This window comes from Falco rusticolus, chromosome 7 (genome assembly GCF_015220075.1).
Source record: "Falco rusticolus isolate bFalRus1 chromosome 7, bFalRus1.pri, whole genome shotgun sequence".
NCBI lineage: Eukaryota > Metazoa > Chordata > Aves > Falconiformes > Falconidae > Falco > Falco rusticolus.
The window spans coordinates 2845141-2872692 of NC_051193.1; the positions used below are offsets into that span (position 1 = coordinate 2845141).

General features: G+C 42.0%; 1 protein-coding gene across 4 annotated transcripts in view; it reads right to left on the reverse strand.

Annotated features, from left to right (window-relative positions):
- The window catches only part of IQGAP1 (IQ motif containing GTPase activating protein 1), an 80459-nt gene that overhangs the window by 13799 nt on the left and 39108 nt on the right, over positions 1 to 27552 (reverse strand). For all 4 annotated transcript variants that reach the window (XR_005105508.1, XR_005105507.1, XM_037395882.1 and 1 more), the window contains 22 exons: positions 25093 to 25256; positions 22360 to 22450; positions 19822 to 19989; positions 19323 to 19465; positions 18823 to 18993; positions 15788 to 15871; positions 15618 to 15689; positions 15446 to 15515; positions 14715 to 14923; positions 13570 to 13725; positions 13250 to 13413; positions 11809 to 12033; positions 10388 to 10528; positions 10211 to 10295; positions 7765 to 7997; positions 6911 to 7043; positions 6455 to 6557; positions 5212 to 5347; positions 3247 to 3334; positions 2604 to 2816; positions 1364 to 1530; positions 358 to 480 (listed from right to left, as the gene is read on the reverse strand). Coding sequence is in view for 2 of the 4 variants with exons in the window: in XM_037395882.1 (XP_037251779.1) it covers positions 358 to 480; positions 1364 to 1530; positions 2604 to 2816; positions 3247 to 3334; positions 5212 to 5347; positions 6455 to 6557; positions 6911 to 7043; positions 7765 to 7997; positions 10211 to 10295; positions 10388 to 10528; positions 11809 to 12033; positions 13250 to 13413; positions 13570 to 13725; positions 14715 to 14923; positions 15446 to 15515; positions 15618 to 15689; positions 15788 to 15871; positions 18823 to 18993; positions 19323 to 19465; positions 19822 to 19989; positions 22360 to 22450; positions 25093 to 25256 (3139 nt within the window). In the remaining 2 variants the exon portion in view is untranslated. The remainder of the gene's footprint in view (positions 1 to 357; positions 481 to 1363; positions 1531 to 2603; positions 2817 to 3246; positions 3335 to 5211; positions 5348 to 6454; positions 6558 to 6910; positions 7044 to 7764; positions 7998 to 10210; positions 10296 to 10387; positions 10529 to 11808; positions 12034 to 13249; positions 13414 to 13569; positions 13726 to 14714; positions 14924 to 15445; positions 15516 to 15617; positions 15690 to 15787; positions 15872 to 18822; positions 18994 to 19322; positions 19466 to 19821; positions 19990 to 22359; positions 22451 to 25092; positions 25257 to 27552) is intronic.

The following is a 27552-nucleotide window of genomic DNA, read 5'->3' on the forward strand; positions in this document are numbered from 1 at the left end:
AAGAGGAATGGGAGGTATGAGGACGTCGTGTTTAAATCCCATTACACTTCTCTGTCAAAGACCTGCTTCACTTTACCCAGAAAAAAAAGAAGAGAAAAAAAAAAAAAGATAACTTGAAAAGTGATCACTATGCCTAGACTGCCAAAACAATCAGCTTTAATAGCTAAGTCTACCAACAATGCTGAATTCCAAGAACAAAACCACAAGACAACTGTCACAATGTCAAACAAATCTCAAGCTTCCGTTCCTCAATTGCCAGCACATATACTAGTTCAAAGACAGACAAGAATTCAACTGCTTTTCCTCCAAGAAGGTTATTTTAGCTCTGGAGAGTTTAAAAAAAAAAAAGATACTCACTGGTTACTTTGCAGGTCTTCAATCTCTAAAAGCACTCCCTTCTCATGGAGTCGAGCTGCTGTATATTTTAGAGAAATCTTTTTACTGTTTTTGCCTTTCATCTCCCGAGGTTTCTTAGACACTCTGGGGAAAAAAAAACCACCGAAACCCACACCCAGATGATCAGTCAAACAAGCAAAGACATTTCAGACAGCAAACATTTAATCCTATTTGGATGAAGGGACAGCACCAGTATAGCTAATTAACTGTGACTAACACAGCTGATAGATAAACTCACTATTAGAAATACATCATCTACAAAGCACTTGTAGCTCAGCTCTGATCTTTCATTTTCAACTATTCACCAATAACTTATGCTACAGGAGAAATAAAAAAAAAAAAAGAAACCACCACCAACAATCCCCAAAACATAACCACATGGTACTTCACAGAAAGCGGTACCATCTCTCATTAGGCAAAAGGGGATCTGGTGACAACTGGCATGGAGAAGGCTGAGATTACTCAACACCTTTCTTGCCTCGGTTTTTCACTGGCAGCTGCTCTTCCCACATCACACCGGGGAAGACAACACTCCTCCTCCCTCCTCCCCCGAAATCTGAATTGTCTTGCACTACAACTGGCTCTATTTGGGATAAAAGGAGGACAACTTGTGATCAGTGCTTTTGCTGTAGTTTTCATTCTCTGCTCCTAGAAAGGGTGACAGAACAGACTGACTGAGCAGTATGTGCATTATCTGGGCAACCTGCTTCATTCCCACTGGACGCTCTACACTCCCTACTCTCCTAGAGGGACCAAAATTCTTTCAAGCACGTCTTTTTGACCCCATTTGGGGTACTGCCCTCTCCCTGTATTTTCGCACCACTGCAGAGATCCTTTCCCACATCAGCACTGCAGCAAAGAGCATGGCCAAGGAGCTTTGAGCAGACGGCATTGCGATTCTTCTTAGCAACACGTGCTTTCTATAAGATGCACTTCTAGGGCCATGGCATGGTTCTGAGATACATACTTGCCCTTGCTGGCCAGGTTATCCAAGCAAGTTTTGATGTAGCTTTTGTAATAATCCACTTGTTCCCCATAAAAAGTAGCTTTGGAGTTCAAGGCACTGTACGTCTGCTGCAGCTTCACCAGCTCCGCCTTTCTTCTCTGACGGTATCTACGCTGATTTCGGATATCCTACACCACAGAGGAAGACAGGCAGAGACTTAACAGTTGTTCGAGCTCTCCAGTTGCTCAAACCCAAAGCACAGTATTTCAAACACACCATTTGATTTTGCTTAGTCTTGCTTTATGCTACAAGCTGGAGCCCTCAGTTGCACTTGCCCGAGTTCAAGCATCACCACTTCTCTGTGTTTACTATTTTTGGAACTAGCCAACTCTACACAGCAGTTCATTTGAACCTTTCGTTGCTTTCTTGAACATCAACGCTGTCCTAGTTGCGATGGCTAGAGCAGGCACCGGCAGCACCTGATCTAAGGGAAGGCAGCAATTTTTGCCACCGCTGGGTAGGAAAGGTACCTTACAAATCAAGCACTGTAACCACAGCTGCACTCAGACCGCCTTATCTTTCTTTGCTGTCAGCCACATTTAAGCATCCACCTGAACAAAGAATATCACATCTTCAAGTTGACTTCTATTTTCATTTTTGATACATATTAATGACAGCACAATTCATTCTAATCTGACCCCTAAAGGCAATTATTTATTCACTCTACATACATAACATTTCCCAAATAGTTTTTTGGTAAACCAGATTTAAAACACATTATCACTGAAGCAACGTGCAACAGCATTAGATCACGTTTGCAAGTTTTTGTCAGCTCCCTCCTTTATCATTTAGTTATTCCTGAATGGGTACATTTAAATGAAAATAACGGTTAGGACGTCTTTTAAGTTATGGGTAGCACTTCCTCATGTGAATAAGTCTGTAGAGGTGCTATTTAAATTAGTGAAAAGGAACAGTGAAAAAAACCATCATACATCAAGACTTCCCCTCCAAGCTTTAACGCCTTTCCTTAAACACCTGAGATTCTGGCAACACAGTCATTTGAGAAAACATAAATGTCCTATAAAAACAAGGGACCTCCCAAATGCCAAGAGGTGGAAACACTGTGGCAAAAGGTAGGCTTTGTGTCTGTAAATCAGCTACCACAAAACTTACTCCTCCTGAAAACTCACGCCAGTTTCACAACGCCCCAAACCATGGGAAAACCCTGCTGTGAATACCAGGAAACAACTGATAGGCATACCTTCGCGATGTCATTGATTAGCTCCTGGTATTTATTTTTGGCATTCACTGTCCCCAGTTCTGTCAACTTTTTCAGGCCTATCTTGATTTTATCTTTTTTTTCTTGAAGATTTAAGTTGCCATCTTCCTTTACAGACACAGATTTTTTCATCTTATCGGGAGTTTTAGCATCTCGAATGGCTCGTTTCTGCATTGCTCTTTGATGCTCCACTTCCTAGAAAAAGAAAACAAAGAGTTACGAATTCATTAACGGATTGGTTTCAAGGTGACAAAAGAACCAGAAAGAGACTGTCTGATCTCTGGCATAACATAGGATAAAAAGTTTTGCTTGGTCATTCCTGTACTAACTCAAATGAATCCATGTTTGATGAACACGTTCCATGCAGGGGAACTGGCAGAAGCCTACATGCCATTTAAAACCGTTTTCTAGATAAACGGTTTCTAGCAACTACCAGAGCAGTAAGATTCACACATACAGTTTATTTCTGCTATATTCCCTCCTCATAATCATTGCACACTGCTCCAGCATCAGTGGAGACAGCTTCAACTGCAATACATAAATGCAGATTCCCAAGTACACCCACATATATCTAGACAGATGACAACTTCCTAGTCTAAAAGGAATGCAGGTAAAAACTTCGTACTTGCTCCGAGGTAGCTGGAGTTTCCAAGATTTCAGACAGTGTCTCCCCTGGTTGGAAGCGGATTACATCAACAATTAAACGTTTTGTGCTGTAAATAAATCAAGAATAGAAGAAAAAACTTTAAACTGAAAGATGTTCAATACTGTTCTATTCTGAAATAACACTAATGTTACCGATTTATCTAAAGTCCGATCACCCGCATGCCCGCTCAGGTAGTCATAGGCTAGACCAGACCATAACCCTGAGAAGCACTTCACTTTGACAATGTGTTATTAGAAAGTAGTTCCCTGAAAGGTTCACCTACATAATACACAGGATTTGCTCCCCAGTACCCCCCCCAAACAGCAAGGACGTTACCCTGTATATTCCAAGGCAGCCCCAGCACTGCCACGTGGACCGCAGAAGCTGCAACCCCAAGGAGAAAGGTAAAGCAGGTAGCAGCAACAGTGAATTTGTGCAGCCAGAAAAAGTCTATAATATTATCCACCTAAGTGCACTTCAGTGCTTTGTAACAGGTATCAAGAAACTCCACAGGACTATTTGAACAGTAACAGAGCCAAAGCAGACCCCCGACTCCAATCTGGTGATAGACAGGGTCATTCCTTGATCTCAGCTCTGATTTAGTCGCAGCCAGTGCCCACTTCCAAGGCAATTCTATCTCTGAGCCACACAATGAAACCAAATAGCACCTTCAGTACTTTGCAGTCGGGCTGGAATTATTTCTGGCATCACACAAAGCGCACTACGCACGCACCTTCCTCATCATCCACAACTCGGATGACTACCAGCACCTCTGGTAAATCTCTGCTTTTGAAATCAGCATCACCTCCTGCTGGTGGGCAGGGAAATACTGACCTATCTTTTGAGAAGCCCAGACAAAGTTATTTTTGGAGACAAGATTTTTCTTCTGGGAGGTCACTGGTCCATCTAGGCCAAGTGTAAGCTGACCCAAAGAATTCTCGGTTAAACTGTCTAGCGCCTGAGCAGCAATGCACCACAGCAGGGAAATATGCATCTGAATGTCAGGTAGCTGCTCTACACACCTCAGCAACAGGGAAAGGCCAAAACTGGCCAAGAGGCAGTATTATTACTAAGTCGTCCTCTGGAATAAAGAGTCCAGCAATAATTAAATCTCTGACTGCCCCTTTCTCCCTTTCCATTAGGCTGGTAACACCTCTATTTCCCAAAAAGGCTATTAGTTGTCATCTATTAAGAGTCAGGTTTGGGGGCCAGCGAGTGCAAAGAAAAGGTGACCATGCCATAAACCAAAAAAGGAGAGCAGCAACAGCAGAAATACCCTAAGGAGGTATTTCCCACAGACAGGGGAAAGCTACAGGGGGAGTATCATGAGTTACCATCATCTCCCACTTCGCCGTCAGGATACAGACATAATCCACATAAAAGTTGTGTGAAGAAACTGATTTTGGTAAGCAAGCAAGCTTAGCAACATTGTGTTTCTCACATTTAGTTACCCTTAAAATTTCCGTATTTCACACGTGTTCTACTGAAAACATTTACAGAGGGCATTATATAGGCCAGACAAATACTGATTCTTCTAAATTCTATGTTAATAGACTTCAGAGTTAAACCCCAATTGTGATGAACGCTACAGATTATTTAAGATTATCTTTACAAATTATTCACATGCAGGCAAATCCAACTGCTGTTGTTGCACTTGTTCACTTTTAGAAAGTTTTCTTTTCTGGTAGTTTTCCCCTCCAGAACTATCCAAGACAGACTTTTAAAAAATGACAAATTCAGCAGTGACAAAGAACTGACAGGAACAAATTCAACAGCTGCAGCATTGAAAGGACATGGCTCTACAAGGTCAGTGTATCTGAAGTAACAGTCCACCACTTGTTTAAACTACACTTTGATTCTCTTATTTTCACATGCAGATTAACTGTGAAAACGCAGGTTCCTTGTTCTCTTGAGAAACATACCAGGTAGTTACCCCATACTTACTTCAACAGAATTGTCCTCGCATCCATCTCTGCATTCTCATCACCAGGAACATCAAATTTATTAGTCAGTGTGAGAGAAACCTCAGTCTTTGCTAGCATTTCCCTGTTGGGGTCATTAACATTGCCAGACCCTTCCCCTGCCAAACAGAAAAGAGTTTATAGAATAAATTGTATTCTTTACATTCTTGACTGCTAGAGCTTTGACATTTTTTCCTATGTAAGAGACCACAGAAAAACTACACTGTATCCTAAACTGTCAAAAGGACACTTTAAAAATCAAAACCAGCTTTTAAAAACATCATCTTGAGAATGTTACAGTCTTTTTCTTCATAAAACTGAGAGAATGCACCGGTGAGAAAGGCACCACAAAATCACTGGTTCATATGCCTTAAAGATCACTGTGTATTCAAAGCTTCTCAGTAGAGACTAAGATGCTGAGATACAGAGTAGCTGACCTGCCAAAAATACTTTATAAATAAAAATATGACCATGTTTTTAGGTCTATGTCCTCATTAGAACAAATTTCCCAAACTAAGAGCGAAGCCCTTGTTAGCAACCACAATCTTCTATGAACAAAGCAAGATTATCCTGTCAAAAGGAAACGTTCTTGCTCTAACTGCGTCTGAACTTTCATCGGAACAGCTGTTAGAATGTTCCCCTCCCAACACTCTTTTTTTAAAGGGCTGCAGCAAGATTAAACTCTGACATAATAACCACATTTCTCCACGCATAGGAGAAATGAAATGGGGAAGGAGGGTAAGTTCTAGTTAAACTCAAGGTCTAGATTGGCTCAGATAGCACTTCTTACGTTCACGTTTTTGCCAGTGCTCAGAGCAAAACATGCCAGCAATCGTTCCTTTATAAAGGTTTCAAGTGACTTCAAGATAAGCATTTTGCTGTCAAAGCATCCTCTCCAAAAACCATATCCATTCGCTTCCACACCCCACCTTGCAAATAAGTTGGGACAGACACAGGCACACACAGAGAGAACACAGAAAACATGTCAAAATATCCCTCTGTCTTCTAGAAACGTCTCAAGTGGGGTGAGGTGAGGTGGGTGGGGAGAAGAGAAAGCAGCTGGTTTTTTCAGGGTAACAAATTCTGCAGTCAGAGAGAACACACTGGAACAATCTGCTGCTGCTTTTTAGAGCACGTTTTCCCAAATCACCTGTGATGCTTCCTTAGATAATTTATTTAATTTCTTAAGAGTACATATTTCTTAGGAGTACAATAAACTAGACCACCTATTAAGGACTCAATCGTAGGAACCTCTCCAAGATCATCCAGCAGCTCGTGAATTGGATCGTTGTGCTCAGGAGCAATTGCATCTTGATGGTCTAAGAGCAACTAGATGAACAGAAAGAACATTTAAGTTGTTAATCATACATCCTTTTCTAGACAGTAAAATTACATTACTTTGAGCAGGTATCTTTTAGAAAAAGATCTTATTTCACTGAACTCCAAAGCAGCAATATTAACATTTAAAGCTGTGCCATTATTACAGGCTCAAATACTTTCAAAAGAAACCTAAGAGAAGCCAAAAGCAAATTACTTAATTCTAAGCACCGATGAGCTCTGGCACACTACAATCAAAAGACAATGTTCAGCCCTGTATTTGGTAACTTTGCATTTCAGCCAGAAGCAGCATTTTCTTCGTAAGCACTGCTTATAAGGAGCAACTGTGAGCAATGTATACTTACAGTGTGTGTATTGATGATTTCACCAATAGAAATATAAATAACTGGTTTAGTGAGAGTCACCAAGTCAGAATATTCATCAATATTAAATTTATCCTGCAATTCAGGAACCTCACAGGCAGCCTGAAAAAAACGTCTGCAGAAAAAAAAAGAGGAATGAAGAATCAGTGTGACTCCGAGTCACATATGTATGAAAAGCATTAACTCCCCGTGACAATCCCCAGCGTAGTCTCTCTCCTTCAAACTATGGTACAATAGAGCACACTACAGCTTGTCAGCTTGAGTTTAACACGTCAGAAGTAACCCAGTAAATTCAATTATTGGTACTGGCCACGTTGACATTGGCTCATTTTCAGCATTCACAGGACTGGTCTAAGGCTCCAGTCATCTTGTTCACACATCCTCCTGCCCCCCCTACAGTAACACTCCTTGCTCCCAGAAATCACTGGATGACAATTTTGAACAAAAACTCGCTTCAGCTATACGAACAGCTGACCGCCAACCTGCTTTATACTTGAGCACCACTGGATTTTCATGTGGAGCCAGGTTCATATAGGACAGAAGAATGTATGCCCATTCTAGTTGTCCATCTCTGAAGTATCACAATAAACCCATGCAAAAGCAACTTTTATTCTAGAAATCCCTGAGTCAAAATACTTGACTTCACAATCTCATTAACATATAATGTATCGTTCATAAATAGCTGCCATTGTCATTGATACAGCAGTCTGCAGTACAATCTCTACAGACCGCATATTTGACAGAGAGAGAATCTATCATACTTAACATTCATAACTTTTCCTTTTTACTGTAATGCTACCCCCTGCCAAACTTCCTAATTAGCTACGGTCTTCTACCTGAATTTCTGGTATGACTGCGATAGGTATTCATTAATGATGCTTAAGTGCGCGTTGTCTCCCATGAACATCTTATTGGACGCCGCGTGCTGCAACATCTTTGCAATGGAGCCAAGGTTTCGGCGCTGGTCCGTGGTCAGCTGGCCTCCAGCTGAGAGATCGATGATGTCAAACGCGTCTGGTGCGACAATGGCTGGATTCATGTAGCGATAATACAGTAAGTTGCCAACAATCTGGGAAAAGTTGAGTAGAGAAGAAACGCATTAAGAAACAATGGTATAGGACCCAACTGAATTTTATTGAAACTACTCTGACTGTGCTTTGACAAATTATTTTCTTGTAAGCGAGAGGCCCCTTCCAAGACAAAGGTTCTGCTGTGCCGCTGTATGCAAGCACATACTATCCCCAAGAATCTACAGTGTAAAAAAAATAATAATTAAAATCATTCAAATGCAATAGGATAGTCAACACAAAGAGGGAAGACTGAGCGCTACTAGTCACAGGACAATACAGCAGCAGGTATTCCTATGCATAAAGATGTAAAACTTGAACTTGAAAAGACATACAGACAGGAGATATTACAGGTTACCAACAGACTACTTGTATCAGCATGAGACAAACTATCAGGAGAATTAAGTGTAACCGAGTTAGTCTAACAGAGGGCAGAACGATCATGGTATAGAGGAACCTGGTAATGCAGTTTCAATACGGAACAAGAGCTAATTCTTAGGAAAGTGTGCAGAATTGGCTGCCATCTCCGACAAAGCAAAAATGGTGAGGAAGCATGGCACACAAAGGAGTTAACCTGAGGAAACTACTTTCCATTCCTTCTCCAAAGCCCTTTTCTCTTTCAGAGTAATTCTCCAGTAAGCCAGCAACATTTTCAGGCACAGACCCCCAGTTAGCAAGAGTAACCAAGAAACCATTTAATCCAGAGGTAAGAAAATCAGAAGCACAGAAGACAAGTAGCATTTGACCCTTCAAAATACAATTTACCTAGTCAAGTGTGAGCAGCAACAAACTTCAAAGAACAAAAAAAGGTCACATTATCCATATGCTCACAAATATACTTCTAACCTGTATTTGAGATTTTGCAAAAAGTAATTCCAGCAATGAAAAGGAATTAACCCAACATGCTGATGTAAAGCGACAGTTCTCACACCGCGTGCCCTAGTATTTTCTGGTGCTTCACAGAAATTTGCAGAGGGCCAGGTCACCGAACCTTGGCTTCGCCTGCTCGCCACGTGACTTAAACGCACAGAAGAGATCGGGAACAAACAGTGAGAAAAAAGCTAGCCGCTGCCAAGCAGCCCCAGAAATTATTAACTGCTCTCAGTGAGGTCATGTTTTTGACAACTGTTTCACACAAGCCTCTGCTGTATTCTCAGATTGTGTTGTGGGGTGACAACAGCCAAAGCTGTTTACTACCAGTAACAATAAAATACATCTGTGAAAGAAACTGTATCAATAACTTTCAAATTTGCAGCGGGAAAAGAACAGTATACTATATGGATAGCTTTGGTTGCTAAAAAAATAATATTATAATCTACAAGTAGTCATTGCACGCAACTGCAGTTTTGACTTTCATGTGGACAGTTACATTGTTTCCACGAGGATTAACCAAAACCGCAGTTTTCCACCTATAATTATAGATGGAAGAAATTAATTCACCTGCATAGAAAGAATCGATGTCTCAGAATGGGAAAGCACAGAACTAGAAGAGAGAAGAAAACAGCATTCAGATTTGTAATTATTTTGTAATGAAGCAGAGGCAGAGAAGTTTAAAGAGACGTTGTCAAGTATTCTAAGATCCAAACTTTGTTTTATTAACAAGTAAAACATTCATGGACACAAAGGCCTTACCAAAAGCTGTAAAAACAGAAATTGCAAAGGAAACCCCAAAGCTATGCTCATCTGAGAATACCTACTATTAGGATCCTTTTGATTCTCCAAGCCTATAGAAATGCAAAATACAGAACTGACTAGACATCCTGGAAAGTGACTCACTGCACGTTGCTGTCGGAGTGTTACAGACAGGGGAATTAGGAACATCAGAATTTTGCATACAAACTTTTTAACTTGACATTGTCTCTTTAAGAAAGGAGCAGCTGGCTGTGATCATACCAGCAAAACCCAGGTTTACCTTCTAGGAGCAAGAGTACCCCAAGTCAAGACACCTAAAGGACCAAATGCCCAAGATATTAAAAGCAAAGCAGAAGCAACAGGATACCTCCTTCTGAACCACGTATTACATCTCAGGTGATGTATATGAAGCTAACAATCAAAAGCCCAATGTGAAACACTTACTATCCATAGAATAAATAAGCTTTATCTAGGCTTACATGCAGTCCTGTTCACACATACACCCAACAAACTAGAAGAATGAGATGTGCTTGCCACAGCCAATTTGGCTGACGATTATTCACAAAGGTGTCCAGATCCTCACCTTCAGCAGCTCATCCTCACCAGCATCAGGGAACTTGTCATGCAGGGAGTCTTTTAGTACCTTGGCAATGAAACGCATTCCATAACTTTGAGAGAAAGAAAAGGGCAAATAAGACTGCTGCTAGCATGAACCTAACAACAACTTCTCAGGGATAATACTGTGGTACACCAGACTCACGGGATTTTGTCCACTGAACTAACAATGGCAGACAGGAACTTGTCTGTCACTGTCCTCATGTTTCTGATTGAGGCATCCAGGCGCGTCCTCACTTCTTCGTGATTTAGAGCTTGTTCAGGTGTAACGTCGTAGGGCAGTTTGCTATTAGAAAAAGTCAAACGCGAAGGTGAGTATTCCTCATGCCAGCATACCTCAAGGATTTCTAGCTTGACATGGAAACAAGTTTACATTCACTTGGCTGTAAAGAGCTGTGCATTGCCTTCAGTTAACTTTTTAGGCACTGGAAGAGCTGAAGACTTCTTGCTTTTACTTCTCCTCTACTCTCCCTTGCAACGCCCACTGTCAGAAAAGGCCCATCTAATTCGAAACTGTATCTTTTTTACAGTATGCATACATACACATCAGGCAAAAAAGTGCAATCCCTGACAGGTAGCGATACTTCAGGCTGCAAATAAATTTCTGAAAAAGCAACCTACATATTTGAACATTAAGAAGATAAAAGCTTGGACAGAAGACAGAACAGTACCCATAAAAATCGATGTAGCATGCTATTGGCCAGAAGCAGTGCCAAATGAGTAGTTACATTTACTCCATCAGCTGAAATTGCTGCACAGTATTCCAGGTCAGACAGACAGATGAAGCAGATAATTCATAAAAGCGTCTCCTAAATCTCACATAAAGAGAAGGACCTCAACACCTATCTTCACCTGCATTTTTAACATGTCCAGAATTTTGAACCAGGCATAGGGAAAGATATGACTGCAGACCGCTTTGAATGGGGAAACTCACTCCAACTGTATGGTGGGTTTTTTTTTTTTGTGGTTTGTTTTTTTAAGTATATTAAAAACCACAACCAAGACAACAGAAACCTCAGGTTCCAGCAAATCACATGCACTGGAAGAAAAAGAAACCAGAATGGCAGAAAACCATCCAGCACAATTCAACTGTCATCAGTGGCTCATACTAATAAGAAAGAATTTAGGACTAAAAGAACTGCAATGTCATGCTTCTCATCCAGAAAAAGAGGTTTTGTTGGCTTGCAAAGAACACCTAAATTTGTACAAGTTATGTAAGACATGAACAGAGACTGACACGGAACAGATTCCCAAGCACTACTTCTTACCATGATTTCTTTTAGGTTAGAGGGCATCTCATAGCTAATTATTAAGTCAACATAGGCAAACACCAAAGACCATTTCTTCTTCCATCTCCTAATGAGATCCCCTTTCAATAACCTCAACACCACTGCCAGAACCTGATCTTTAGAACTCTCAGATGAAAGCCATCTTGAGGGGATGGAAAGGCCGGTATCAGTTGGACAGATGCACATAGTGAAGCCAAGGATGGTTTGGAATGATTAACTGAGCCGTGCAAAGCAGCCAAGCAACTTTAGAAAAACACAGTAGTAATGGTTCCCATACCTGGCCTCGCCAGTTTGAGACTCCATCTGGTTAACCCAAGACTTGTAAATATCCACTGGGTCAGTTTTGATATTGAGTGATTTGTCATCGATGATTTCCTTCACAACTGGTGCCAAGATTTGCCTCAGAGCATTCTGACCACGGGCACCACGGTTGAAACTTACCACCATTTTAATAACAGTAGGATTCCCAGTCACAATTTCCTGTATTTGGTCTACTTTTGATCTGAAGAAGAAAGAATCTGTATGAAATATGAGGTATGCGTAATTCTGTCAGCTTTAGATACACTTCTCTGCATAAAACAAACTGTTATAGAGCATCACCCTCACAAAACAGATGATGGATTTGTACTAAAATCTCAATACAGCAGTAAGCTACAACATTGTGTGAGAACAATACTGGAACACTTCTCAGGACGCATGAGGCAAGAAACTTATGACCTCTGTTGGGGAATTCCAATGCAACTTGCCAGTAGTCATCTTGACAACAATCAATGCAAATGCAATTGAACACTCTATTTGAGAGCACAATTAAAAAATATAGAGCAAGCAGAGCACGGTTTATGTAGAGAAGAAAAATAATAGTAGGTTTCTTCCAGTATTTACAATAAGAAAAGAAGCAAACAGACAACAAAAGCCACTCCTAGTATACTCCTATGTGAAATACAGTGGCAGAGAACAAAATATCTACATTTCCCTGGACTATTATTCCAGGCATGAATTTAGTGGGGCGGGGGGGGGGGGGGGGGGGGGGCGGGGGCGGCGGGGAGGGAAGTGTCTTTTAGAGGTTATAATATGTTTCAGGGCATATACCACCTTCATGCTTCACAAGCATTCCAGAGAATGCTTGAAGAGTAGTTCCTCAAAATTTTTTTTGTGCGTTCTTCTTCACAGCCAGTTGTGCAGCTCTTGCACTGTGAAGAAGTGAAGTCCTGTAACACCGAGCTCTAAGGGCCACCTCAAACAAAGCATGCCTGAGGACAGCCGGATTCCCTAACTGAGAGGAAACAGAAATTCCAAACAATAAAGCCTCTCTGTTTTGGCCTCCACATCAGCTTTTGAAAACTTAAGAGCGCTTAGCATTAGCTCTCCCCCTGGCTTGTAAAGCCCGAGTTTGCAGTTTGTTGGAGGTGTTTATAACCAGACACTGGAGAATTGAAATTAGACTGAATTTTAGAATGACTCTGCAGCAGATTAAAAGCAGCTGCCATGCTGAGCAGTGAAATCTTGACTGAAGTTAAAAGCCCTTGTCCTCAATGGATATACTTAAATCTTCCTTTATAGACTACATGAAGAACAGATATGATATGGGAAGAGGACAATGAAGGGACAGGTTAGCATTATCTGCATATTAGCAAGAGATGTAACATGAAAAATGCCTGAATTTCAGAAATTGCCAAAACTGATTCCACAGCAAGAACATGCTGTATGCTACCACGTACTTGATCTCTTCCTGCAATGCTGTTTGAAAAAGCCGCAGCAACAGGTATTCCTCTCTTTGATTGGAAGCATAATTATACAGCGTGAAGATGACGGAATCCATGAACTTTGTGGATTTGTTTTGAGGCATCTGAAAGATCAGCTTGGCCAAGTACGTTGGGTTAGTCTACAACAACAAGAAAAATTATTTAGTGTGCATGTTTACACACGACATCGCTAAGAACTATGGTGGCTCAAAACTACAGTACACCAGCAAAGACTGTGCCAAGACATACAAGCCTCTATGGCAAGAGGTCACCGAGCAGCGTTAGAAGCTGCTTACCTGAAGTAAGTAGAAGAGATGCTGATAGGCTTCCAGCTTTTCTCTCTTCTCTTTGCTCAAAGCTTTCAAACCTCCCCTTTGTTTGTTCAGCATCATCATGTCAGACAGCTGTTCCTTGTTCTTCTTGGTAAGCTTTTTGCTGTGAGAAACGACATCCTAGAAAGAAAGAAAAGGGACAGTTTCCCCTAAGTATTTTATAACAGGCAATATTGGAAAACAGTTGCATGTGAAAACCCACTTCTCTTGCACGTGGAAAGGCAGGGTCAAGATATGTCTGGGGCTATTAAAGTGAAGCAGTATTTGCTATGACAGTGATTTCTCTGACTGCAAGTACATGTTCTGCTTTGTCCTTGACTTTCTGAATTTGCCTGAAACCCTAGAAATTAGTCACTCTTGGCAGCAATTACTACCAGAGCTGGTAGCATCCTGAAGATGCTTGAAAATGTTTTCCTTTTTAAATTGGACTTAAAACCTATAAATCCTGTTTCATACTCAACTAGCTCACTACTTCTACATACTCTGACAGCAACAGCACTTTTCACTGCAGGCAGCAGCCCAAAAGCTGCAGCTTCCTTTCAAGATGAATTTCACACCAACTGAGATTTTACACTGGGAGGAGCCTAGCGTCATACCATCCAGGACCAAGTGAAAAGCTTACCCAAACTTCAGCTTGAACAAAAGGCAATGCTGTATCAGCAAGAGCTTTTTTTTTGTGAAATTAATCATGTCAGGCAAGCGATAGAGGGGGCCTCCTTTAACCAACTAACACCAAGTGGCACAAGCACATCTGCTGCCTCCAAAATCATCCCCCTTGCTGCAAGCTTGTGTGGCACTGTCACTTGTTTAACCTCAAAGCCTCCAAACACACAATCTGTTGCATTCATCAGGTCAAGATAGTCTGATATCTGTTTATCTCTCTTAGCTTCAGGTCTTGTTTCTCCCCCTACTACAGTTTTCCTTCTAGGGAGATGCATACTAAATTAGTGGCATGGAGTAAAAACATACTGGGAGTAAAATCTGGAAGTCTGAGGCAACATTTTCCACTGGACCTGAGCAACTGACATCCAAGGCCAGGAACTTTCCATGTTAACTACTGCTGGGCTCAGCTCAATCTGTAGTTGCTCTTCCATCAGCACGTTCCCTACCTGCAATGTAATTTTGTTTTTCACCAGGAGACCAATTTTGATGTCCATGAGATTGAGGTCATTTTCCAGTTGCTGATTGGATCGGATCAAGGTTACAACTTCCTCACGCAGTTTCATTAGCTCAAGCTCCTCCTGAAAATCTTGGTCACTCTGATCGAGCAAGTGGACAAATTTCCGAACTACAGCCATAGGTGGGTTTTCAGCATTAACTAAAAATAGGTAAGAAAACATCAGGGGATGGGAAACAGAAGTGAATACATGCCTTATCTATCTGTGTTTAAACAGCACATGTGGCAGACTTGGCACTGTTAGGTTTATGGCTGGACTCTATGATCTGAAAGATCTTTTCCAAACTAAATAATTCTATGATCAAGGAGCAACCAGAATAAAATCAGCACCACAATGTCTGAACAGCTTCTGATATTTTGGATTTCTTGTCTTAAGTAAATCATGAGAGAAACAAATAGTAAAGAGCAAAGTCAGTATCAGCCTAGGGTAGTCCACACCACCAAAGTTAACTGCAAAGCTACAGCTCTATTTTTCAGCAGCAAAAGCAACAGCTGGAATCAATTTTTCCTTCAGCCTCAAGAACCACCTACTCTCCACGCTGTCCTACCAACTTCATCCCGATCGCTCTTCAGAACTGTCCTGATGTTATACATCACACTAGCAACTTCCCTGGCAAATGGAGATTCGAGGCACATCAGTTTTATCCTCTTGGGAATACTTACTGAGGGTTTTATAGTCTTCTCGTGCTTTGTTTGCTCGGATAAAGGCTTGAATTTTTATAACATCATTTATCTAGGATTAAAAAAAAAATCAGAATAAAATAAGCACTTGACCTCATTCTGGAAAGAGTACAAAAGTCAGGTATTAAATTAATTTAACAAGATAGCCTCTTACATGGTTTCTGAAATACTGCAGGCGATCTCTGTAACGTCTTCTGGCTTGATACATCCTCGTCATTGATTGAATCTATAGAAGGGTAACCAAAATACTCAGATAAAAACCTTTCCAACAAAGTTCTTTACCCAAAAGGTCTACCAAAAAACTCATCACAGAGCCTTCACTACCTTCACTACTTGATCCTTTTGCGCTCGCAGGTAATCCAAACGGATTTGATATGCCTTCCTCTGCTTGTAGCCACGCCACTGGGACTGAAAACAGAAAGGCACATTTTTCTAATTAAACAGAAGTAATTACAAATCTGAGCTTCTTTCTGCTCTTCAGCTTCCAACTTCCCTTCTGGCCATGTAAAAGGTGAGGGAGACATGCTTATCTTATTCATGAAATAGACAGTGTGAAGCATGAACTACTTCACCAGCTGTACTCGTGAGAGACAGGAACGACCTCCATGAAGAGCCTGGGCCTTCCGAGGCACAGCTGGAGCCGAAGGATGTAACTAAACAGTCAAGCTGACAGAAACTGTTCTACATGAGGATTATGTGTTAGATGCTGCTGCTGGCGAGAACAGTGATGTAACATTATAAGCCTTCAGCACAGACTTGCTGCTACTGGTGCTTGGAACAGAAGTTAGGCAAGAGTTTGGACTACACTTGAAGGGAGTGTTACTTTGAATAGGCTGGGAGTCATTTTGGGGGTTTTGTTGTGTTTTTTTTTTTCAAATATACACACAGAATGCATGCTACTTAGGCAGAAACAAACACACACACAAAGCTCAAACAATGAAGTGGTAATAGGGTGCAAAGCATCTATTTAATTTGCACACATTTCAGTTACAACACCGGAGAAAGATTTTTTTCATTGCTGTCCTCCAAATGCACCAAACCTCATGCTGAATTACCCCACCATCTCTTTCAGGTCCTCAATCCTCCAAATCCCTGGACAAATCTGAAGAGAAGAATAATCTTACTCAGGAATACTGAAAATCATGTTGTTTCTGGAACTCCGGAAAAAAGATTTTATGACTTCTAGACTACAAGGATGCCATGAGGTTATGCAGGGAGAAAATCAGAAGGTCTAAAGCCCAACTACAACTTAATCTGGCTACTGCCTTAAAAGACAACAAAAAAAAAGGTTCTGTAAATACATTAGCAACAGAAGGAGGGCCAAGGAGAACCTCCATCCTTTATTGGATGTGGGGGGAAACGTGGTGGCAAAGGATAAGGAAAGGGCTGAGGTACTTAATGCCACCTTTGCCTCAGTCTTTAATAGGAACACCAGTTGTTCTCGGGGTGCCCAGCCCCCTGAGCTGGAAGACAGGCAGGGGGAGCAGGAAGCCCCCGTAATCCAAGGGGAAATGGTCCGCGGCCTCTACACCACCCTGACACACACAAGCCCATGGGGCGGGATGGGATCCACCCAGGCGAACCGAGGGAGCTGGCGGAAGCGCTCACCAGGACACTTGCAATCATTTCTCAGCAGCCCTGGCTGACCTGGGAGGTCCTTCAGCTGGCTGGAGTCAGCAAACGTGACACCCAGCCACAAGAAGGGCCACAAGGAGGATCTGGGGAACTGCAGCCCCGGCAGCCTGACCTCGGTGCCGGGGACGGTCATGGAGCCCATCGCCTTGAGTGCCGTCACGCGGCACGTGCAGGACAACCAGGGGCTCTGGCCCAGCCAGCGTGGGGTCATGAAAGGCAGGTCCTGCCTGACCAACCCGATCTCCTCTGACAAGGTGACCCGTGTAGTGGATGAGGGAAAGGCCGCGCATGTTGACTACCCAGGCTACTACCAGAACCACTTTTGCCAGTGGTTCCCACAGCATTCTGCTGGAGAAACGGGCTGCTCATGGCTCGGACAGGCGTTCTGTCCACTGGGTAACACCGCCTGGATGGGTGAGCCCAAGGAGCGGTGGGGAGCGGAGTCACATCCCGCTGGCAGCCGATCACACCTGGTGCTCCCCAGGGTTCAGGTCAGGACAAGGGGACCAAGCGCACCCTCGGTCTGCAGGTGACACCCAGCTGGGTGGGAGTGCTGACCTGCCGGAGGGCAGGCGGCTCTGCAGGGGGACCTGGGCAGGCTGGACCGATGGCCCAGGCCACCGTACCAGGTTCAACAAGGCCCAGTGCTGGGTCCTGCCCATGGGTCACACCAACCTCACAGCGCTGCAGGCTGGGGCAGAGGAGCTGGAAAGGACCTGGGGGTGCTGGTCAGGAACCAGCTGAACATGAGCCGGCAGCGCATCCAGGTAGCCAAGGCGGCCAACAGCATCCTGGCTTGTATCAGAAATGGTGTGGCCAGCAGGACCAGGGCAGTGACTGTCCCCCTGTACTGGGCACTGGTTGAGGCTGCATCTCAAATCCTGGGTCCAGTTCTGAGCCCCTCGCTACAAGACAGACACTGAGGTGCTGGAGCGTGTCCAGAGACGGGCAACGGAGCTGAGGAAGGGGCTGGAGCACCAGTCCTATAAGCAGCAGCTGAGGGAACTGGAGGTGTTCAGCCTGGAGAAAAGGAGGCCCAGGGGGACCTTATCGCTCTCTACAGCTGCCTGGAAGAAGGCTGTAGGCAGGTGGGGTTGTCTCTTCTCCCAAGTAACAAGCGAAAGGACAAGAGGAAATGGCTCTGGTGCAACTTGAGGAGGTTTAGATCGGATATGAGGAAAGATTTCTTTTCTGAAAGAGTTGTCAAGCACTGGACCAGGCTGCCCGGGGAAGGGGTTGAGTCACCAGCCCTGGAGGGATTTAACGGATATGTAGACGTGGTTTAGCGATGGACTTGGCAGTGCTGGGTTAACGGATGGACTCTATGACCTTAAAGCTCTTTTCCAACCTAAACGATTCTATGATTGTCTTCAGTTCTGGAGGAATCGCATCACATGGCATTACCACCATGAAGACATACAGCACACTTCATATTGCCCTATTCACAACACACTGAATCTGGTAATAAAATTATAGGTAAAGCTTCCTCAGATAAGTTTTTCTGTCTCCAATTCTGCCTGAGAAGACGTTATTGATTGTATATGACATGGAAAATAAATAATAAACCAAAACTCTTTGGGAGATGGAAACGCCTTTAGATATTTTGTAAAATCATGTGAAAACAACTGCGCTGTAACTGAACTGAACAAAAACTGTCAATGAGCTTGCGTACTGAAAACAACTGCAGGGTACAAGTTTAAAACATAATTAAAGAATATCACTACCTGAATGCAAGTAATTGCTGGGACTTGTTTCTTCAAAAAATTCATTCTTGAGTTGAATTCCTGGCGAACAAGATATCCTCGACAGCAAGCCTGAAGCTTCGTAATTAGGTTCTCATTGGCCAGCCAGAGCTGCTCTCGGTTGTATGCTGCAGTGACTCCAGATATGGTGCTCTGAATTAGTATCATGGTAGGAAGAAGAGCCAGAAAGAGAATGGAGATCCAAGAAACAGGATGTTACATCAGCTTTCCATATTAAGAGACTTCAAGTTTGTCTTTCAATAAACAGCACACCATGGCCCTGTACCCTTTTTACCAACAGGACAAATTTTTCTAATTGGGACAAGGAGTTTTGACATGCACAATCTGATGATGCCCAGTGTAATGAGTTACTAAGCTTGTTAACATGACTAACATTGAGGCATTCTCTCAGAGCTGCATTAAGGATAGGAACGACAGGAACATCAACTTTTCAGAGAAAAAGCATGTATTATCTACCCTACCTGTATCTCCTCCCGTGACAGCTGTGTATCATTTTGCACAAATTCCGCTGGTTCATCCCATCCTCCCTCTTTGGTCCGCAGGTTATGATAATAATGATAGCCTCCTCTCACCCAGTGTTTCACCCATTCACTGCCGTTGCCCCCTAAGAGCAGAAACTGCAGTGTAAGTCTCCAAACCACACAAGCGTCTTATCTTTCCCACAAACAAACGTTACAACTAGGAAATCCACACATACAGATACTCCTTTCTCTAAGCAAGAGGAGGAATGTTGTTTCCAAGCCCCTAATGATGTCATGCAAGAACTACCTAAACACAACACATTCTACAAGCAGAGAATGTTCTACTATTCACTTTTTTTAAAGCCTTAGTTCACAAAGCATCCACAATTGCCACCTGTAACACAAGACTCCTCCCCAGAGGCTTTTTTTACCTCTGGTACTGATTCCACATGCAATAATCCTGAATTTATTTCACAACAGTTAGCTACTTGAGGTTTACCTGCTGCCATTTTTCTTCTCTTGACTTCTGACAGCTCTCGCTGATACGTCTCGGCACATTCTGGAGTGACTCCATACAGCCCAACATCAGGTGAACGCAAGGCACTCAGGGTCTGGCTAACAACACCATGGTCTACTGCTTCGTTAATGGCCAGAATTCCTAAGGAGACTTTAATAACATAAGGAAGCAGGTTATCTTGGCATTCAGGGGCTCAGTAATTCACAGCAAACACAAAATGACAGAACAGAGCAAGGCAACAGGAACACACACTTACAGTTCCTCTGTGTGTACATACACAAACATTTAAGTGTCTATAAATACAAAATATAAATAAAAAACATCAGACAACTTGTAGTATAAAGGCCTATCCAGTATGGAGTGTCCAGCCACAGGTGGTACTGCACCTGACAACACATCACTTGTGTCCCCCAAGTCCCCCTGTGGTGCTGATTTACCACCAATATTTCTCAATAAATTTTAGCTCTCCTCTGACATTCCTTAAGGCAGTTCCCTCTGGCAGGGACAGTCACAACTCAAAAGTGGCCTTTTCAACAACTAGTACCATCCATCCCTAGTGAAAAAGAAGTATGGAGAAGTTTGCAACCAAGTCAGAAACCTGACTGGGGAAAGACAGGGGGCAGAGGAAGAGAACAACAGCAACATATCATTGCAGGGCTACTCCAGAAATGCAACTCAACTAGACACGTTCACAAAGCACAGGAGTCGCACTGACAGAGCAAACACAAAATACAGTCACTTTCAGCACTGGGTAAGACGGCAAAAATGTGTGTTCATACATGGACAGATAAGGGTGTCTGAAGATCTTATTCAGGTTTAAGGGCACATACATTAATCCTGCTTTTGGCCAATGTTCCTTGGCATGACATTCAAGCTGCTGCTTTGCCAAAGTGCGCAGTGGGTAGGAAAATGGTGAAAAAATGGCACTGGTACTGCTGGGAACAGACAGTAAGACGGGCAGGTAAAGCTCTGACCTACTCCCTCACATTTTTATTTTTTTTTTAAGGCAGTTGACAAGGCAATTCTCTGACCAAATAATGTCGTTAAAAACAACTGAAACGGGCTCCGACACAAACGCATCGTGTCTTTTGGAAGAAAGCTTTTTGTGAACTTGTTGATTTTTGTCTCTTCTAAAACAGCTACAGATAAAGAATACAAATGGACAAGGCATGAATTTAAAAGCAAGCTCACTTGTGCACAAACAGAGAAAGGACAAGAGGAGTTAACCATGCCAGAAACTCTGCATATCTGATACACAGATTCATTAAGAACTCATGTTGGAGGGCAATCTAGTCCAATCCCTTTCCCAAAGCTGCGCTAGCTTCAGGACTTTGACAGAGTTTGGAAAATTTCAAAGGACAGAGATTCTGTAGTCTCTTTGGACAGCCTGTTTCAGAAGGCACCAGATTCCAGACTCAGATGAAACTTTTCAGTTTCCAGTATGGTTGTCTGTTCAAAGCAAAATCAGAGGGGACTGACTGTGCATCTTTGACTAACTCTAAGCATCAGCCTAATGTCAAATTAAAAAGTTTTGAAAGTGGGAAGTAAGACATTTTATCAGCACACCAGAGATGAAGAAACAGAATCAAGAAAAATATAACGTGAATATAAAGAGAGAAAACAATCAGTTTACTAATACTGTACAAATCAAGCAAAGCAAGCAGGTGTAAATGTTGAATGTAACAGAAAATTAGAGATGTAGAATACATGCAAAGAGAACAATATCGTATTTTAAAAGTATATAAAAACAAGCTCTCTGAAGCATGCAGTACCAAGCAAACAAACAGCATATGCAGAAAACAGGCCATTAGAATATATCAGACTACTTTAAAAACCCTCGTGTTTTCTTGAACAGAAAGCTTCTGTCAGGAACAACAACAAAAAAACCCAACACTACACACCAAAACCCCGCACAAAAACAAACCAAAAAACCTCAAGTTAAGCAAAGAGTAGCAATTACTTCGTTGTTTCTGGAGACAGAAATGACATCATTATATAAACTGGGATGTAATGATGGGTGAGCCAGTCCATCTGCAAAGCACGCTAAGGAGCAAAGGTGAGTATTGATGTGCATTATTGTCTGCATTTGAAAAACATGCAAGCTAGTCTAGAAATAATAGCACCCAGACAAGACAGCGTGCCACACAAACAAAAGATAATGCACACTGGAAAACACCATTTAAATTCTGCATGTGAACGTTCTCATAGCTAACTAACCACCCACAGGCACGCACCATCAGTTGCAAATGACAAACAATTTGAGAAGAGATTTGCCCAATGAAGTAATATGGTCACACACAAAACCGCAAAAATGGCATAACCTCCCCAAAGATAAGAAATTAATATTTGAAGAATCTGACACTCACTCTTCAAAGAAAAATTACTACCCTAGAAGCACATAAGTGCGTTGGATTCCCTTTGCCACATTTACATGACATTTCAGGCTCCCAACCTTTCCTTAAGTAACCAGTATTTAGTTGATAATGGGGATTAACTGCAACATGGTGTGACAATACTTACATCGCTCCGACTCCTCTGTGTCCTTGTTAGCCCTATGAATCCCATCCTGAATTTCATCTAGCCAAAGCACAGCTGTTTCATCCTGTGTGTCCTGAAGAGAATATGATGAGAAAAATATACACAGCATGAGGAGAAAAGTATCGCTATTTTTGCAAAGTAGAATAACCCATACTCAACAACGGACTATACAGTGATTTTCCGTATCAGAGGGAATAAGAAGCATTTTGGTCTTTCTAACTGACTCCAAGACAAGGACAGCATGTGCACTGGTGATTTGCAGACTACTATGGCATTACCAGGCTCGGTACCTCCCCCCAGTCAAAAACTCTTTCCAGAAAACGGAACGAAGAAGAAATTCTGTCAATGGGAGTCACTCTGATAAGCAAAGAGAACACAAGGCCAGGGACTTGGTACCAGTTAGTCCTAAAGCTGGACTTGCTAAAAGGACACGACTTTCTAGGAACACAAGTTAATCCTTCGAGAGAACGCGGCTACAAAGAGAACAAAAACCTGCTGATGCACATCTGTGTGCAGAAGCTAAAAACTCTCAGGTAACGAATGTCACATCAGGCTGTTCTTGTGTCTGCCCAGGGAAGTTCACAGGCCCGTACAACCCAGCAAACCAAAAAGCATCGTTCATACTGGGCTGGGTGTACACACAGCAGGCAAAACTGATTTTAAGTCTTTGTTTTAACAGATTGCTCGTCAAGGAGCAGCACTCATACAGTGTCCTGTTATTTTGGCTGGGATTTGAAGAAAATCAATCAACTATCGTTACACACGGAAATTTGAGAAGAGGAAAGCAGACAAGTGTTTAGCAAGTCCAAAAATATACATAAAGAACAATGACCCAGCAGTTGCCAAGCACAGCTTCTCCCCACCCACTGTTGCTTCCTGTAGGTAGCTACTGAAAGAAATGGTAAGACGCAACTGCCACCCCTCCGACAACTCCGGTTGCACAAAGGCAACACAGGAAACATTTACTTTTGGTATGGAATAATAAACACGCCGCACAAAAGAGCCACTATTTACAGTGTTCGAGAGCTTTAGGGCCAGGCTGAAAATGAACATTTCCTTACATGCCCTCCACATTTTTCCCACTATTTGGGAGGGTCAAGTGGCACGTTTAATGGATCTCATTCAGGAGGCCAATGTGCCTCTCATGGGCAGGTTTCATCAGTCCCACAAAAGTAACAGCAACAGCAAAACTGTGTTTTCTAAGTGGGGGAGAATAATCAAAGAAAATTTCCTCTACTGCAATCTCCACCAGAAGTCAACCCCAAGAGTACTGAAACCATCCCGTGCTTTTCTACAGATTTACCATTCCAGGCTTTCTGGAAGGCACACACAGCAAAACATACTACAGGATTTACTGGTTTTTTCCCTCTCTCTACTCACCACACGAAGAAATTTGCATCATACAGCACTCCCCATTCACATAAGCAACTGAACAACATCTTGTGGTGAACTACAATCCCTCTCAGCCCCGAAGTATGGAAATCACTAGTTAGTAACAGCTGACTTCAGATAGTGACTATTTTCCCCACAACGTTACTTTATAATACAATCTCTCGATCCCTGACAGTGCTGCCACGCTGCCGGGAGCAGCCCCAAGATGAACATATGCCTAAATAAGGCCATTTCACGCCAGCTCAGAAGTTACCAGCATGGGCTGGCACAAGCTTAAGTGCACACTAAAAAGAGTTCATTATTTCATTCTGACTCAGCGGGAGGAAATGCTTCAGCACAAAATGGGTTCCTGATGAACATTAACCCTTTCAGGGCCCTTGGGGGGAAGCTGCTTAATGATTTTCATCAGAAACTCATACAGTTTTCAGCTACTGCTATCCTGTCAACACAATTATGCAAAATTTTGCGTTAGTATTAGAGCAATGAGCTCCACAGCACACAAAAACCCACAAACCACCCTCAAACCACTGAAAGCAGATGTCTGCTACTCTGTAAATAGATGAGAATAAAAAAAGTAAAAATATCAGTATCCCGCCCACACTACTCAAACACGCGCGCTCTCATCCTCTCTCCTAAACCTGGAAGATGAGACTTGCTCTTCCTCTCCCCATCTTCATCTTCACATTCAGTTAGTGAAAGCGGCAACTATGTACAAGTAGGTAGAAGTTCCCGGCTAATAAGACAGACAACTAAGGCTCAAAAAAATCATTACCAATGTAAGCGTCACTGGGTAAACAACAGGAATCAGTATGTTTTGCTAGTAGCATGTATTTTGCTTCATTTCTTTTTTCTAACTTATCACAGATTTTTCACTTCCAGGAACTTTCTTTTTACCATATAAAATTATGCCTACAACTACAATAACAATAAAATACAAAAAAACCCCAACTTAAGCTTGCAGGAAACAGTCAGAAGTTCAGAACTCCTAGAATGAATGTGGTGTCCCTGCAGAAACAGGTGAGGCATATTATTTCTTAGCACAAATATATGTATCTCATTCTGGACCTGGGATTAGCTGTAAAAAGTCATCTCGTGCAGTTAATATCCTTGTACCCATCTCTGCAGTTCATGAAGATTAATACGGTCTGGCTGCAAATCTTTCTCTAGTATAGATAGATTCAAACTCATTGGGTAAGATCAGTTGATGGTATGCAGAATGCCCAGCTCTCCACTTCCAGTTTTGATTCCCTGCTTTGAGGACCAGTAACAAGCCAGTTACACAGACGTAAAGATTTTTCAAGAGGTGCATTTAATTGCACTCACCTGTGCTTTCTCTCGCTTGGCTCGAAGTAGTGTATCCTGGTAATGCTGTGCTACCTTTGGGGCTACACCCTCCAATTTTGCTGCAGGAATCTGCAAGGCTTGAATAGTCTTTTTGCTGTCCCCTTCATCCAGAGCTTCATTGATAAGACCAATTGCCAAAATCCCTAGGGACAAAGATGTAGTGGGAGAAATACAAAGTTCCATTTCTGGTCAACAATAATCATAAGCATTGTTTCAGAAGAAAAATGCAGTTAGCCCTTCCTAAACCAAGTATCAGCTGAGAACTGCAATATGTTTAACAGAAAATGTTATTTACCCATAAAGAAAGTAAGACTTTCTCCATCTTAATAGTAATCATAATGCCTGAGCATTGCAATAAAAAAAAATTTAACAAAATCAGGGAGACTACAGGCAGGGACAGAACTGAGTCCTCAGACATCCAGCTCAGAGCCACTAGGAGAGAATTATCAAAGACCAAATGGCCAGAGTTCATAGGTTATGGTTTTCCAAAGTTCTGGCTACTCTAGAAAGAGATCACATGAAGCTAAAGATTTGCATGGAATACCATTTAAAAATACAGTCTCTTCATATTTTAGAAAACTTTTATTGAACATATGTAGTATTAGCCGTATTATCAGAGATGTGGATGCTATTCAAGCACAGTAAAATTTACCATTCAGCTAAATAAAAACAAACAAAAATATAGTTCGCTAAATGCAGAGTCTACCTCACACATGGCCCTACATACAGCAACCATCTCCTGCAAACCACAAAATAGCTTACGTTGAGATGGACCCTAAAGTCATCTGGTTCAGTTCCCTGCCTAAAGAAGGATCAATTAAAATCTGGTTTGACCAGTGCAGAACAAGATCTTTTAGATAAAAGCAAGTAAGGAGATCAGCGTGGGGATTTCCAATTTCAGTTGATGTATCTGGAGACTGTGACTTTTCTAGGCAGGAAAGAATACAAAACAAAAGTTCACATGAAAACCAGAACTTCTTAGGGAAGAGGTAGTATTTGGATTGATTAGAGAGAAGTGAAAAAAATGTAGTGGAGGACACTGCAAGGACTAGGATCACTAAAATGGTGGCATGGTTTCTGTCAAAAAGCAGATACGGTAACTGTTAGACTTAGGAAAGGGCACAGAATCTAAGCAGTAATTGTCTCTGACTAGATTGCCAATACGGGCATGGCAAGACTACTCCATGGAACAGCAGTATGTTCCAGTTCCTCACTAGACAGCTTTTTTTAATTTGAAACTATTTACAAGGATAAGGGAAATTAAAAACTCTATGCTTGTATGCCTTGAGGACCTTCTCAGACTCATTTAACTTGTTCAGGAGATAAAAGGTGTCCTTGCATAAGGGCAGATATGAAGCAGACCAACTAATTAAGAAATTCCTCATGAGAACAACTTATCTCATTACAGGATTTTCTGCACCTTTTTTTACAGTATAAGAAGCATTATAAGAAAGGGTATTGGGACTACACAAACTTTCAGACTTCTGCTGTGACCTCTTACACAGAAGAGATACATGAAGCTAGCATCTCGGTGTGTGTTTGTGTGGTTTCAACAAATCTGCTCACCTGACCCGAACAGGAAACCCAATGTCTATTTGGAGATCCAGGAAACAAAGTTAATCGAGATAGCAGGCTCCAAATTAAAATGTAACCCTCTCTAGAGTATAAGCTCTTTTCAAGGTGGAACACAACTCAACTACACAACAAGAAGTGGTAGAAGACACCTGTTTGTCTCAGTGTACAATATAAACTTCATCATCACCTCCACATTTGTGACAAATCTCTTCTGTCTTACGATGCAAGGCTTTGAGCTAAACATTACAAAGATGGCTTGGAAGTAAACGTCATGCTACCTGCCATATGCAGGAGGTTTCAGCACTGGTCATAGCCAAAAACAATGATCCCTTAACGAAACTGAAAAAAAATTAATAAAAATTAAACCACCTGACAGAGAACCTCACAAGGACCTACCTAAGAATAGGTTTGCTTAATTGTGCTGTTTTCAGGGACTCCTCTATCTCTACTGTGGATTTTAATTCAACTAATAATGTCCTAGAGAGAAAGAAGAATTACTCCAATTTTCTGTTTTACTGAAGTTTTCATCATTTCCACTGCTAAAAGACACTTAGCAACATAACACTACTAAAAAACAGAAATTAAAAACAATGCAGAACTAGAAGAACCACAAAGGGAGAAGAGGAAAACCTGAAAGGAGCAGAGATTGCAGCCAAAGAGAGAACGGACTTTAAGAAAAGTAACTTCTACTGAATACAACAAATTAGGAAGGAGGACAGAGTACTCCAAGACTAGGCTAAAATTAATTCAGTGATTTTGCTAATATTAGTTTTCATTAAATTTGAGGGATTGAAGCAAAATTAGAAAGTGTTCTAGACTAATCCTAGGCACTGACAGCAGACAATGCATTTTGTCAGCCAAAAG